Here is a 15959-nt window from a genome sequence, read left to right as displayed (position 1 = left end):
CTAATAAAATGGATAAAGTCCCCCAAAGGGTGGCTTATTTTTTCTGCTGTCTGTTTCAATGTACATGATAAACATGGGCACATTTAACTTATTGATTAAATTCTACTGTTAGGTCCTTAAAGGAAAGAATTGTGGCTTGCTCATCTCTATATCCCAAAGCACCAGGTAGCGTGCTCTGCACACAGTAAAATTTCAAGAAACATATGTTGATTTTAATCTCACACAGAAAAAAAAGAACAAGAAGCTGTCAGGTAAACCTTCAAAAATTTCTTTCCTTGAGGCATCTTCTCATTTGTTCAAGATTTAAATACCAACCCTCTGGAAGCAGATATTCATTTCTTAACACTTGTCAACTTGTCAATTTTTTTTCATTTAAATTTCCAGCTAACCAGAACAAAACAAAAATATACTAAAGAAGGGCCATTCTCAGGACTAACTAAAAGATTTAGGAGATCAGCACATCTGAAGGGACACCAGAAGCAAAAATTAAGAAGGACTAAGGTAAAACAGGTCTGAGATACCCATTGGGCTGGGTCAATAATGAAGCTTACGAAACAAAAGCTTAACTCAGAGAAAATATGCTGAAATCATTTTATGAAGGAATTTTATGATAAATAGGAAATGTATCTTACAGTGCTTTTATCATTTCTTCTTGCATCTTTTGTAAAGAGTCCAGAAGCAGAGGAAGCGTAGTGTCATAATACTGATTCTGATGAAGCTGTGCCCCTTTCAATGCCAATACATACTGATTATGTAACATATGAAGTTTCATTGTGGCTTTATCATAGCGTTCCTTGGCCTTTTCAGTTTCCTTCCCTGAAGAAAACATTGAATAATGTTAGCAAAGAGATAAGATAAAAAGTCTTATCTTCACTATGTGCAAAAAGGATTACCACTATTTTACGTTATTTCACACATCTTATATGAATAATCAGCAAAAGTTTATTGAACATATATACTATGTGCACAGCTTTACGCAAAGAACTATTTAGCCAGTACTTAGCACATAGGCTGCCATGAAGGAGGCATTCAGTATAGTAAATTCTTGGTGAATAAAGGTCAATATATATAACACAAATCTTCAAGGAGCTTATAAAACAGTGCACATAAAACTGTATAACTGAGAAAACAAGCAAGTTTGTATAAATAATATTACATTTTGAGGTCTGTCTGAGATATGAGTAAAGACAAGAGTAGTCAGAGGAGGTTTGTGTAGAAAACAGATCCTTAAAAGATGGGGCACATCTGGAAAAAGTATAAGAAAGATAGACAATAGTTACTCCCTCTCATCTTCTCTTTTCCCTTCATTCCTTTCTTCCTTTCATGCAATGAATATCATTGACTGAACTCTGCTAGGAACTGTGCTAATAAACATTGAGAATTCAGTATTTGGCAAAACAGAGTCCTTGACATAGAGCCTGGTGAACTGAAATACTGAGTGTATACATGGAAAGAATAAGTAATGTTACATAGGCAAGCAAAGAGATAAGCTTGCCTGAAGAAGATGGCAAGTTTTGAGGAAGTAAAGGAAATAAACATGTATAGATAGGGCAATTCCAGGTATTGAATGATTAAAAATGAAGCAGAGAAATTCAAACTTGATATGGGAGAAGTCTAGGAGATACTGATAATGTTATGAATTAAACCTTTTTGTGGTTCCTTTACTAAAGTTTAGAAAATATTTACAGATTGCCAATATAAGTCAATGAACATATAAATATAGGAAAATTTTAAGATCTTAAACTTTTGATGCAAATTGAACAAATGTTTCTTGTCAATTTGGATTTAAGAAATAAGCTTTTCAACAGATTTATTAATTTCTACCTCTTTCCAAGGAATTCCTCCAAATGAATGCTCTCCCCAGAAATAGATCTATGTTAAGAATTTTGGATGCCAGAGGCTCTCCTCTGCTGCAATTCTGCTTAAACTCAGCAACCATCTGATTCCCCACTTGAGAATCTCTCTAGCCCAGGGCAAAAAGCAGAGAGAAAATGAAGGTTTTTGCAAAGAGGGGATACTTCAGACCCCCAGAGAATGCCAAAGAAAAGCAACTGAATGAGAAGTATAATTTTCTCGTCCTTCTCATCATCCCTCTAATTCTGAGGCACAGAAACCACATGCAGATGATATAAAAGGAAACAAGCCTTCCAGTGGACTAGTATGTCTCTACCAACAAATTCTAGTGTTTGGAGATACCAGAACCTATCGCTGACTACTCCTCGGGAGCTGCACATAATTATTTTACACAGTACAATCCTTTAGCCATAGCCTGTTAGCTGGCTCCTGCACATAGGGATATTAATAATTGCCCAGGTTATTCACCAAATGTTGCCCTAGATGATCTATTTCACTTCATAACATAAAGAACTTCTCAGTGAAAAAATAATTTTTTCACCAGAGTATCTTTCCTAACCCCTCTCACTGCTGACTGGAAACAGGTTCTAACACTAGAGTGGCAGGTGGAGAGCAAGTATATTAAGTCAGTTCTGACCTGAAGGAAATCAGAAAAGAAAAAAAACGACTAAACTTCAACCACTAAAGAAATTGTTTTTCATACTTCTTTTACTACCACCCACAGGATACATTTTATGCCATGAACCAGTAAATAATTATATAAATATTAAAATACATAATTTAAATATGAAATAATAATTCTACTTACTATGAAGTACACTCTGTTATTTTTAAAAATTCTATTCTATTTGAATTTGGATTTCTTAAAATGTTCATCAGAATCCAATAAGGTTTTTGCTTCAGTTAATATAAATCCCTGAAGAGGTTTTAACTCACTCTGTATAGACTTGGAATAAATTTATTAGCTTAGTAATTAATAAATCACTTCAATTATACTAATCATAAATGGTTTTTAACATTCTCAGGAACACATCATCCCACATGTTCAGTTACTATAATAATTTTCCATAGAACGATATAATAGCATTTTTATTCATGAATATTGCTACTTAGCATCCTTTTTGCAGAAATACATTTCAAAAAAGTCTCCAGGACCAATGCAGTTGACACACCTATGGCCAGCCCCACGGCCTTCTTCTAAAAATGACCACCCTTTTTGTCCCCACCCACACGAGTCAGGAGGAGACTCCTATATGAAGCTGACACCCAAGATGCATGCCTGACCATATAGGAACCAATCTTTTCACTAGAAGGTAAGTCACATTAATGCCTGAATGAGAGTAAAAGCTCCTAGCTCCTGCTACAGAAGAAGCCGGAGGAGACCAGGTACTGTCCTTTCAGAGGCCCATTTCAAGGTTTTTGGTTTTTTTAATTTTTGTTGTTTTTTTTTTTGTTTCGACTTACCATTTTTTAAGTTAGTTTGTTTTTGCTACTTGAAATTGAACAAATTAATTTTGACAACGGACAGTTGGAAATGGTCAAGTACAATTATCCAGATAAATTAATTCCAAGTAATAAAGACATTTTCTACAGTCTACATGTTCATAATAAAATAAAACAAGCAGTTATCAGACAAAAATATTTGAGTACTATATTCTGTTGTGCTAATTTTTATTGTTGGTTCAAAAGGTATTAACTAATGAATTCAATGAATTCCAAATTCTGTGTGATGTTTTCAAAAACAATTACATTTTTATATAAACTCTATTATTTCTAAATAATTTCTTAAATGTTTTAGTCTAACTTCAGGAGACAAGCTCTCCACAAAAACATTTTCGTGGAGACGTTTAAACCATTAAACTACCATCTGTCCTCCTATTTGCAGATTTTTAAACTGCACACTATCCATCTGTTTTCCTAGCTGGTGCAGAACGATTCACTAGATACACAATACTCAACTAACTAAGATTTTATAATCCAAGATAACGTTAGAAAAGTTAAGAATTTCCCAGATACTTTTTTTTTCTTTATCAGATGTAGTATATGACAAACAACCTGAAGAAGACTATTATATCCAAAATCTAATTACCAACGGCTTATCAGTAGTCATTAACATGATTTAGAAAAAAATTTAATGCCTTTGAAAATACACAAGGAAGAATTATCACATTAAAATAATAATAATAATAATAAATTGTTCAGAAACACCTTCAGGTTTAAAACTGATTTGGGCGTCATACATGAATAGGTTTTGGGGTCGTACTCTACAACTCATCTTACTTCTACATTTGGTTATCAGGTATGTCTATGCATGCACACTACCCACCAATCTATCTACACCCCTCCCATGTATGTATGAACAAAGAATTTTTAAAACATGCTCACTTGCCATGAGTTGGAAAGGGATTCTATTGTACTTTTTGCTGATTTGTTTTAAAATAAATATTTAGGGTTCCATAGAGACCATATAGTAAATTCCAGAAATGTTAACACTATGTGAAAACCAAAGTTACAAATAAAATTTTTAAAATACCTTTCACTTAACAAAATTATTGTAGAAAACTATATAGCAAGATTCTTGCCATATCTATGTGGTTCAGAATATCTCAGATCACTAGCATACTTTCTTAACTTTTAAATAACTACATATGAGCTTAAATTTAATGTGAAGTACACAGAGTAAATAAATTATTATTGATAGACTCAGAATCATATCTCTGTTGCTGTATGCTTCTCTTTTTAACAATAAGAGGCACTGAAGCAGGGCATGGAGTTGTTCTACGTGTTGTCAATTAACGGGGAGGAAAACATCCAATTTTTCCTCCTCCACAGAATGAAATTCACAGAGAGACTGAATTATAATTCTTTTGCCACCACTTGTTGACAAATCTGTTTAATGTTTTGTAATAACAGAATGTGTAAACAACATGTCGTGCCATCAACAATATTATGAAGCTAGTAAAACTCAATTATGTAAGTTTGACATTTACAAGAGACCGGCTACTCATTAAGCTAGTCTAGAAAGTCAAGTATTTTTTATTATAAAACTTCTGAAGTGTTTGCCATTTGTCAGATATTATGGTAGAAAGCCTCCTGATAATAAATAAGAACTGATTATTTTCCAAAAATAAAGCACCTACAAGTAGACTGTGCTTTGATTTGGATAACTAAATATTCTACCACCTTACATTTTTCCTTTCTTTTAAAGATTTTTCCTCGACTTCATAATTTTTACTTATTACTCTGCAAATGCTACCCTAGGCGCATTGAGTGAGAAGAAAATGAACAGAAATTCATCTTAATTTGTAAGTTACTTGGGCCAAATGTACACTTATGTTTTTTCAAATGGAAGTTAAATTCAAATGTGATATGTGAAAACAATGAATGAGCTACCTATTTACTCAGTGCTGTTCTGACAAGAACAGAATTAAGTCAGTTTCAATTTCAGCTTCTCCTCTGATTAGCTAGCTGTATAAACCCAGTAAGTCAATTAATCTAAATTTTAGCTTCTAATTTTTAATCAGAGTTATATTATCTTGGAGTTACATTATCTGCCCTTCCTAATTCTCTGGAGTTGTGACAGAGATCAAAGAGAAGAAAATTGTCAAAATGCAGTTAATAACAAAGGCTAAATAAAGCACAGAATTTGGAAAGCCAAAAAAAAAACAAAAAACAAAAAACAAAACTCTGTAATCATAAGCTCTTATAAAGCATTAAAAAATGCAATTGGTGTATTCATACTTTGCTACTTTTAATAAATTTCCTGGTATAAGAAAATTTGATATATCAATCAAGAAATATTTATTGAACATTTATTATGGGTTTTAAACTGTTCAGGGAACTGAAGTAGTGATATGCTATTTTAAAATTTTATACAAAACACAACTTAAAGAGTAAGCTCTCCAACTCTATATAATATCATTTCCTAGCATATACAGTGATTGCTAGATTCAATTGACTCACAGACTTTTAATAATTGGTAAACGGAATAAGTCCAAACCTATATTCTATAATGTAACAAAACTGTGAATGTGGAATTCTGGGTACCTGGGATAGTGGCAGCAGTGTAATTCTTAATATCCCACATATCATCCAACCATATAATAGTAAATGAAAAGAAAAACAAATAAAACCTGCACCCTCAGCATAACTAGTAGGCCAAGAAAGTCCAGATTTTATATTGGCTATGAGTAGAAAAATAAACACCAGATCTCTGCAAATGATCTCTCACCCTCCCACTGCAAGTCTTCCTGGAGACCAAAGGTTACACTGGGAAAGAAAAAAAAAAGGAAGAGAAGAGACATCAGCATGCTTAAGACTGACCTAAAATTACCAGCAGACAAAGAAGGTCCACTGTACATGTGAAAATAAGGAAAAAGTGTAGTGGTAGATCACAACACTGACAACAGGAAAGGGACTTGAAAGTGCATGGGAAAGCAATCTTAGAAGGGTTTTCAGAGGTAGAAATGGTTAAAATGAAAATAATTTGGAAACTGTGAAGGGAAAAAAGAAGCAAGAGAGGAAAACAAAATCCTTCAGAATAAAAAAAAATAATTAAATAAGAAGACACAGAAATCCTTGTCAAAAATGATGGAGGGTATGAGATTTTACTGTACTTGCAAGCTACCAAGTTAGCTGCCACAGTTTCATGGATGCTGGCAGAAGACACAAGATTCCTGGGACAGATAATTACTCACAGCGATATCAGTAACTACAGTATCATTATTTGTAGGGGGGGAAACATAAAGTCAAATGGCAACTGACAAACTAGTAGAAAATATTTGCAACACACATAACAGAGAAATGGTTATTAATTATAACATAAAAAGAACACTTAGAATTTTAAGAAGAAAAAAAGACCAAAACTCCATAGAAAAATATGGGCAAAAAGGAAATCACACAAAATTAAATAAATAAATATTTTTAAATGTCCTTTAAACATATGCAAAAATGGTCAACCTCACTCCCTCAATCATAATAAAATAAATGCAAATTAATACTACACTAAGATACTACTCTTCACCTACAATATTAGCGAACACTGCTGGTGAGGCAGTGGAGAAAGAAACACTCATACATTTCTGATGGGAATGCAAATTCGTATAATCCTTATAGAAGGAAATTTGGGAATATCTAACAAAATTACATGTATGTTTTTACCTTTTAACCTAGCAATCACACTTCTAGAGATTTATGCTTAAGGTATTCCTACAATCACACACAAATACTCACACACACACACACAAAAACCACATGCACAAGGTATTCATAGTAGCAGAGTACTTAACAGGAAAAATTAGAAATAAGCTATATATTTCCATACGCAGGAAAGTGTTTGAATAAACTTATAATGAAGTGCTATGCAGCTATTAAAAAGAATGAGAAAGCTATCTACAAACTTCAATGTTGTGATTTTCAGGAAAACAATTATCATAGTACAGTATTTTTTGTGATTAAAAGAAACAAAATCAACAAGGATAAGAGAAGGGGGAAGAAACTTAAATGGAATACAATAGAAACAAACAAACCAAACTGAATGCACAGTGAATAACATGACCACATTAAAAAGAGTGGAGAAGAACTAATCTAAGTAACTAGAAAACAGTATTCGACTACCACAGAAGACTAAAGACAAAAAGAGCTCCAAACAAATACAGAACGGTAGCTTGTAAGTTTCATCTTCCAAAAGCGTGAGCTAGTGATACTGAAATTATTTTCTGTGTATTCTATCATTGAGAAAATAAGTAAATACATTGTGAATAATGGAAGCTAGGTTTCTCACTGCGTTATGTAAGTTGCAAATATGTAAACAGGAAAAGATGGAATAAACTTTATAGTGTTAGATTGGAATCAGAAGTATCAATGCAAACCCTTCAGTTTTAATATGGATAGATCAAAAGACATACAGGCACAGATGTACATGAGGGTATGTGTATGTGTGCTTATTTCTTATCTCTGTCCATTGAGATGACCTAGAACAAAGGCAATCCAGCAGCAATGAGCACACCTAGGGCCCAGATATTATTTTCTAAATACCTTTCACTACTAAATACCATTCTCCACCTTAGAGAAACAGAACCCTGGAGTAGGAAAAGTATAAGATGAGCCATGTCAAAACGATAGAGGAGCCAATAGGAAGTGGCTCCCAGTCGCCAAATCTGACCATGATAATATACAACAATAATACAGGATTACAACTCTTGAACAAAATAAGAATCCATGAATTCACACTAATGTAGTCAATTAATACATAAATTTTTTAAAAAAGAGAAAAAGAGAGAGGAAAAAGCCCCTTTCTCCCTTAAAACCAAATTAATAAATGTAAAAAGAATGATGGAATTAGAAAATTACCATTTCACAATTACCATAATAATACTTGATTTAGGCAAGAACCATCAATAGATGGTTCAATTGTGGGTACAAATTTGAGGAGTCACGTCTTATTTATATAGTGTCAAAGTCTTCCCTACAATATACTTATTAATTACAAAGGAAAATGAAAAGGTAACTTTACTGTGGGAAAATCAGGCAGATACTACATTAACTAAATGATCAAATTAACATCCAGTAATGGGACAAACTGACATTGTATACCTGATATAATGCACTGAGAAGAACAGAATGTCATTTCCATGGTATTCCTATGAAAAATAAATAACTTAAATATTATGCTAAAAAAAAGTAATATTCTACAAAATAAATATTAAGTTTTATGAACCATAAAAAAAAGACTATTAACTGTTCTAGTGTAAAGGAGACTAAGAAGGTATGACAACTGAATGACTGTATATGTACACACATACACACATACATATCTACATACATATGCACCACATACCGAGAAAAAAAAGGATAAAGCAAATGTGATAAAATATGAACACTTGGAATATACGGTAATATATTGTATATGGTAATTCTCTGTACTATTCTTTCAACATTTATGTAGGTCTAAAATAATGACAAAATAAAAATTAAAAACAGAAAGCTGTGAAAATCTGATCAAAATTTAAAAGTATCCGAATACTTTTTTTTTTTTTTTACTATATTTATCATTACACAATGTAATCATTTTTGTGGCCCTTTACCAATTTGAATACTCATTATATCTAAAGAATTGGCATTATTTAAACAACAGATGAAAAGCCTCAATGATTTATTCTTTAAATATCAAAATACTAACTTTCCAGTATAGTAAAGAAAACTTTGTTTTAACATGTATGTTTCCAAGCAGGTATGTTTCCACTATAAGTAATATGAATAGGCAAAGAAGCCACGATTAAAAAAAACCAAATATATATATATATATATGTATATATATGTATGTATATATGTATATAAAATTCTACTTTAGAAGACTACTCAAGTGTGTGAAACAACAACATTTACAGCAAACTAAGTGCATTCATCCTTTAAATATTCATCCAGAATCGCTGGTGTCCTAGGTTCTGTGAGGGATACATATTCACAGTCTCCTCCTAAAAGATAGTTGACAAGAATATTAAAATGGAAGCTCACCAAACAGTCATCATAATGTTAGTATACAATTGTAGAAGAGGGAGTGCAGAGATTATCATTAATTTACCGCAGACAACTAGTCACTGTCCTCAAACTCCTCATAATTTACTACAATAAGAAAGTCTATCTAATAAGTTGATGAACATTTCTTCTAGAGAAGAAACAGATAATATTGGTTGCCTGTGGAGGAAAAAACTGGGTACTGGGTGGGAGAAAAACTTTTCATTGTATTCTTAATGGTTTGTACCTTGTGATCATGAAATATGAACAATGTGAGTGTGAAGAGGGAGCCCATGAATCCCATTAAGAAACAAAAATTAATCTGAAGACAACTTTCACAAACTTTTGCCAGTGCATCTAACCTCTCATCTGACTCTATATTTGGCCTTCTCTCTTAGGCTATTACTATAAATAAACTGTCCTTGTTCCTAGCTAAGACCAATCTATTCATTAGGGTACTAGATTTATCCCCTCTCACCTGCTCCGAGACATTTCTCCAGCAATTCTTCCTTCATTTCTGTTGCCTCATCTGCTTTTCTTTCTCTAAGGGAGCACTTTCATGAGCAAACAAGGTGCAATAGCTCCCAATCTTAAACTAAAAAAAAAAAAGAAGAAAAAAACCCAAAAAACTCCCTTAACTGCACTCCTTCCTCTATTTCTCTACATTTCCTTTATTGTAAAACTTGAAAAGATTTGTTGATACTAGCTATCTCGTTTCTTTCCTCTCATTCCTCTTTAAACTCATCCCATTTAGGCTTTTCCCTCTACTATGTCACTAAAATTGCTCTTGTCAAAGTCACCAATAACCTATACTTAGCTAAATCTAAATCTTAGTGCTCATCTTGTCTCAGCAGTATTCAACCTAGCTGATCACTTGCTCTTCCTTGAAAACCGTTTCCCCCCATTTGTCTTCCAGAATAGAACATTTGTTTGGTTTTCCTTCTATCTTGGTCTTCTTTAGAATTTACTTTTCAATTTACTCCTTATTTTACCGACTTCTTAATATTGGGCTCAATCTTAGTTAGGACACTTCTTTCTTTCTGTCTCCTTTCATACCACTGGTATGTCATTAAGTCCCGTGGCTTTAAACAGCAACAATATTCAGATTTATAGTTCTACTTCAGACTTCTCCCTGGAACTACAGAACTACATATCAAACTACAAACTTGACATCTCCACTTAAGCATCTGATAGAAATTTCAAAACCAAGCTCCTGATCTTCACTTATGAAATTGCTCCTCCCACATTTTTTCCCATCTCAGTTAATACCAAAGCCACTCTTCCAGTTGCTCAGGCCAAAAATCTTGGAATCAGCCTTAATTTCTTTTTCTCACACACTACATCCAATTCATCAGCAAATCCTTAGGGTCTACTTTCAGTACATAGTCAATCCCGATTGTCTGTGGCCTCTGTATTTCTGAATTCGCCTATTGCCTAAAATTTATTTGTAACCCCAAAATCAATATGTGGATTATTTTCAAGGCCAATTATGGGCATGCCATGCAGAGAGAAGCGATAATTTGAGTAGAGGCACAGGTTCTCAGCTGAGTTTGAACAAGGTTATGATCCGCCTTTTTGTTTCAGCTTTCATACTGTGAAGAACTGTCCTTTTGCAGTCTACTTAGAACCACATTTTTCATGTCTCTATGCTTCTTACCAGTAATTTCACTACTTAAAATGAAGTTGAGCACAGGGTTAAAGTGCAGTCTAGTGTCCTACACTCAAGAAGGCTATGCTGTGTCTTATGGAAAAAACACCTGTGTTAGATAAGCTTCTTTTATTTATGAGTTATAGATAGCACTGTTGCTTGTGAATTCAACGTCAATCAACAATGTATATTAAATAAAATGTTTTTAAATGGGAACACGCATAAAAAAATTATCTATTGATAAGTTGTCAAAAATGTTTTGAACTTGCTTACAGGAACCAAACCTCTTTCTATCCCCTAGGAGCAATGACTCAGTACTTACTAATTCAATGTTTACAGTGACTTCATGGAACTACCATGAGTAACAAGAGTCAATTGTATATCCAGATTTTGACCACTTCTCCTGAGACTACCCAGGTCCAAGCCAGCATGACCCCTTGCCTGGATTATTGCAACAGGCTGGAAGTAACCGGTCTCCTTATTTCCATCCTTCTTCCACTCCTCAGACTATTCTCAACAAGGCTACCAGAATTACACTGTTAAAATGTAAGTTACTTCAAGTCACTCCCCTGCTCAAAACCCTCCTCTGGCTTCCCACCTTACTCACAGTAAAAGCCAAAATGTTTCAGAAGAACTACCAAGATCTTATATAATTTGTGCCTCCCTTGCCACTCACCATCTTCTTCCTCTCTGAATTTATTTCATACCTCCACACCTTTCCCTGCCAATCAACTCAGTTCCAGCCACACAGGCATCTGAGCTGTGCTTCAAATGTGCCAGACATGATATGATCTCAATGACCTAGCTTTGGCTATTCCCTCTACCTGAAGTGCTCTTTGCCCCAGATAATAACCTGATTCACACTCTCTCTTCCTTCACTCTTCACTTAATGTTTCTTTCTCCACAAAGCATTGCCTGATCATTCTCTCAGTACCCTATCCACTGACCTTGTTTCATCTTTCTCCATCATACTTACCACCATCTAATATACTACGTTTCACTTACTTGTTTTATTTTTATTTATTTTTATTTTTTTGGCAGCAGGCCAGTACAGGGTTCAGAACCCTTGGCCTTGGTGTTATCAGCACCACACTCTCCCAAGTGAGCTAACCAGCCAACCCTATTTATTTTATTAATTAGCTATCTTCTGCTCTAAAATGTTAAGCCTCATAGAAGCAGGGTTTTCTGTTATGTTTTCTTAATTCCAACATTTCCTAGTTCGAAGAACAGTGCCCAGCATATAGCAAGCACTCAATAACAGTTCTTAAAGGAATGAATTAATATAGTTCTTATATGAAAAACAAAATTTAAACAAATAAATTTTTTAAAAAATTAAAAGTTACAGATTACAATTTTGCCTTCTGCTATTTTAATCATGTTGTTTAAACTACCAATATTACTTTCTGATGCTTATATCATCTTTCAATAATGAAATACAAAACTAATGTTGCTAAAAATCTCACCTATAAAATGTAGGAGGAAAATCAGCAAAAGAATATAACTTCTCTTAATCTCTTTGTGTGTGAAATTTAGCTTTGTTTATTCAACAAAACTAAGCAAAGTAGGGACAAATCAAATTATTGTGCTTTTACTTTATTTTTCGGAAGTTAGGTTAAGAATATAAATAAATCATGTAGCATATTCCATCCCACATAATATTTTACATTTAATGAGAATATTATGTCATCCCAATTTCTGCACAGCTTTAACCCAATGCAAATTAGATTAATAACTGAGAGAGTCATTACTCTAAACGGTCTTATAAAGTTCCTATCATATTAAGCTCCACAAAGGGAAAAGTATTCGTGCCATAGATTAAGTTAGCTGCTGATATTAAAAAAAAAAAGCGAGAGAGAGAAAATCTCTCACTTTCAGGTTACGTTAACAGAACTAACGATCAGCACCCACAGCTTGAACTCTATTTGGTCGTTAGCAACTATTGTATCTAAAATGCATTTTTTTTCCATATGTTCAACTGAGAGATAAATGTGAATTCCAGAGTATGTTCTAGAGGACCTCAGTACATCACTCATACATGATTCTGATGTTTAAATTTATCCAAGATACACAGATAACTGAATAAGAAGGCCAGTTGCCATTCTCAGTACACTCGAATTGTGGAAATCAACTAAAAGAGCTTTTAAAAAGGCATATTCTTTTTTTTTTAAATTTGGATTTATTTAATCATAAATTTAACCATCTGTCTCAAGGCTGGACTCATTTGAAACTGGTTTCATAATTAAAGTACTCTAAAGAGAAAACTCAAAGGATCTAATCAATTTTAACTGGCTATAAAATATCACAGAACTATTCATAATGCCTGAAGAGGCAATTTAAGAAAATCCACTTCCCAAATGCAGAAAAATTTACTTTTAAATAAGACTTGCAGCTATTCCCCACAGTTCTAGCCGTAGGTACGCTCTTACTCTGCTTAGGTTAAGTGAGGGCTTGTAAATTATCAGAGAGTTTGCCAATCCTCTAGCACTCTTTTTTGATTCTCGTAAAGAAAAAATAATTAGAAAGAGAGTTTGTTTTCCCACTCACGTTATAAAAGGGAGTAAGGAAAGCTCCTTTCAAGCTTCTCTAGACTGATTGTCATGGGCATGTGTAACGCAGAGTAGCTCATCTTATTTTACTTCTTTTTCCTGATTATGATATGTGATAAGGCAGAAGCATTCAGACTTCTAATCATGTAAGAGAAGGCTCCACAAATACGGTTGTGGGTATTTTGAGGCTTGGTAAATATAAAACCCTAGCATAATTCTAGTCACACAGAATCAATTAAGGTAAACTACATCAGAATACATAACTAGGAGGCAGTAATTTGGAACATCTTTTCTGATACTTCAGTATATCTTCAAGTAAACTATAAAACTTCAAAGCAAAATCATATTTAAATTCACTTAATTCAATACCATATGGTCCAATATGGTATTGCTTAAATCTTTTCAAAATTAGCATTCATTACATTTACTCTTAAAAAACTTTTTTCACTTTGGAAAAAAGTGCTACATGGCATATGCACAAGGGCCTGCATTTAGGTAGAAGGTGATGTATATTTTCTACAACATGAACAAGTGGCAGAAATAGTAAGCCCAAAATATCTAGAAATGAATAAACTCACACAACTCTCTGAACAAATGAGGAAGGAAGATGAAGTCCACTAAGAATCTAAAACTTAGTTTGATGTGCTTTTGTCTTTCATTATCACTAATAAAGTTTGATTTAATTCATGTTGTTCATAGGAAGAAATAAAACTAACAAGGCCATGAACATTAAAGTCAGCCAGACTTGGCTTTAACCAATTTTATTTATTTTTTCCTCCATAAAATACTTTAAAATTTGTGTCTATAAGAATTTTCCAGAGAAAATACCTAGCATTATAAGTCACCATTATCAATTTTTTTAATACAAAAAATAACAACGTAGTGAAACCAATATTAGTTTCATAGGATCTGCCCTAAACAGAAGATAAGTGCAATAAGCAGAGTACAAAGATATTCTTTGTAGCAATTTTCTTAAGAAATACCTTGAGAAGAAAATAGAATAAAAATAAACCTTGAAAGTTTAACATTTTCTAATAGAAAAACAAATATTATCCCAACTTAAAAAGATAGATAAATCATTTTCATTCAAGTTTCATATGAAAATTTTTACTTATTTCACATGAGATCAAAAGACAAACACAAAAAATAATTGAAAGTACTTGTGTACATTAGTGAACCTAAACTTCTAGAATCTCTTGAAAAATAATACACTATAAAAAAATTCCCTATGTATAATACACAAAGACTAGAATTACTGAACTTATACAAAAAAAAAATCAGAAACATCTTAACTGGAATTCTCAGATTAATATACAAAACAAAACACACACGTGAAAAAGTTTTTTATAGCTATCATACAGAAAAAAGGAGGGAATTATAAATTTTAAGGCAAAACAGTAACTCAAAAATGGCACTACTACATGATTATTAAACTTTAATATTTTCATACACAAAAGTTTATGATTCTTCTCCCTTTTGTGGAGAGACAAATGTTCTACAAGACAATGTTCTACATTTTTTCCTTTCACTAGAAGTCTTACGACTTTAAAAATGTTAATGAAACCCAGTCTGCACAAAGTAAAATTCACAAAGTCTGGCATCTCATTGAAAGCTATCAGGCACGTAAAGAAGCAGGAAAATCTACCCAAAATGAGGAGATAAATGAATCAATTGAAAGTAGCTGACACAGATGTTAGAATTAGCTGCCAATGACATTAAAACAGTTATTACAATGATATTCCATATGTTCGAAAAGTTTAGTAGAAACATGGAAGATATAAGAAAAAACCTAAATCATTCTTATGGAAGCAAAACCTATACTGCCTGAGACCAAAAATACACTAGATAGGATTAAAGGTAAACTAAACATTGCAGAAGAAAAGATTAGTAAACTTGAACACGTAGCCATAGAAACTAACCAAAAGGAAATAGAGAAGAAAAAAAAAAAGACAGGAAAAAAATGAACAGAGCATCAACAGGTTGTAAGACAACTACAGGCAGCCTTGTATATGTGTAACTAGAGTCTCTGAAGGAGAGGGGAAAGAGAAAGGAGTCAGAAAATACATAAAGAAATAATGGCCAAAACTTTTCCAAATTTGATGAAAACTATAAACTCTCAGATGCAAGCTCAAAAAACACAAACATAAGAAATAAAAAATTTTTAAAAAACTATAGCAGGCAAAAGATGATCAAATTGCTTAAAAATCAATCTTAAAAGCTGCCAAAGGAAAATAAAACATGCAGAGCAACAAAGATAAGGATTACAGCAGATGTCTCCTTAATGAGGCACTGAAGCAACATCTTTAAAAACATGAAGGTGGAAAAAGACCTGTCAAAACAGAATTCTATACCCAAAAAGTATATATTTCAAAAATTAATAAAAATAAAGACTTTTT

The 15959-nt window shown here is 32.9% G+C and overlaps 1 protein-coding gene across 5 annotated transcripts in view; it reads right to left on the bottom strand.

Moving 5' to 3' along the window:
* Positions 1–15959, bottom strand: part of FER (FER tyrosine kinase) — a 468630-nt gene that overhangs the window by 361081 nt on the left and 91590 nt on the right. For all 5 annotated transcript variants that reach the window (XM_063085334.1, XM_063085333.1, XM_063085335.1 and 2 more), the window contains exon 5: positions 633–816. In XM_063085334.1, the coding sequence (XP_062941404.1) occupies positions 633–816 (184 nt within the window). The remainder of the gene's footprint in view (positions 1–632; positions 817–15959) is intronic.

This window comes from Cynocephalus volans, chromosome 2, assembly GCF_027409185.1.
Source record: "Cynocephalus volans isolate mCynVol1 chromosome 2, mCynVol1.pri, whole genome shotgun sequence".
NCBI classification, from domain to species: domain Eukaryota; kingdom Metazoa; phylum Chordata; class Mammalia; order Dermoptera; family Cynocephalidae; genus Cynocephalus; species Cynocephalus volans.
This window is presented reverse-complemented; position numbering and strand designations above follow the sequence as displayed.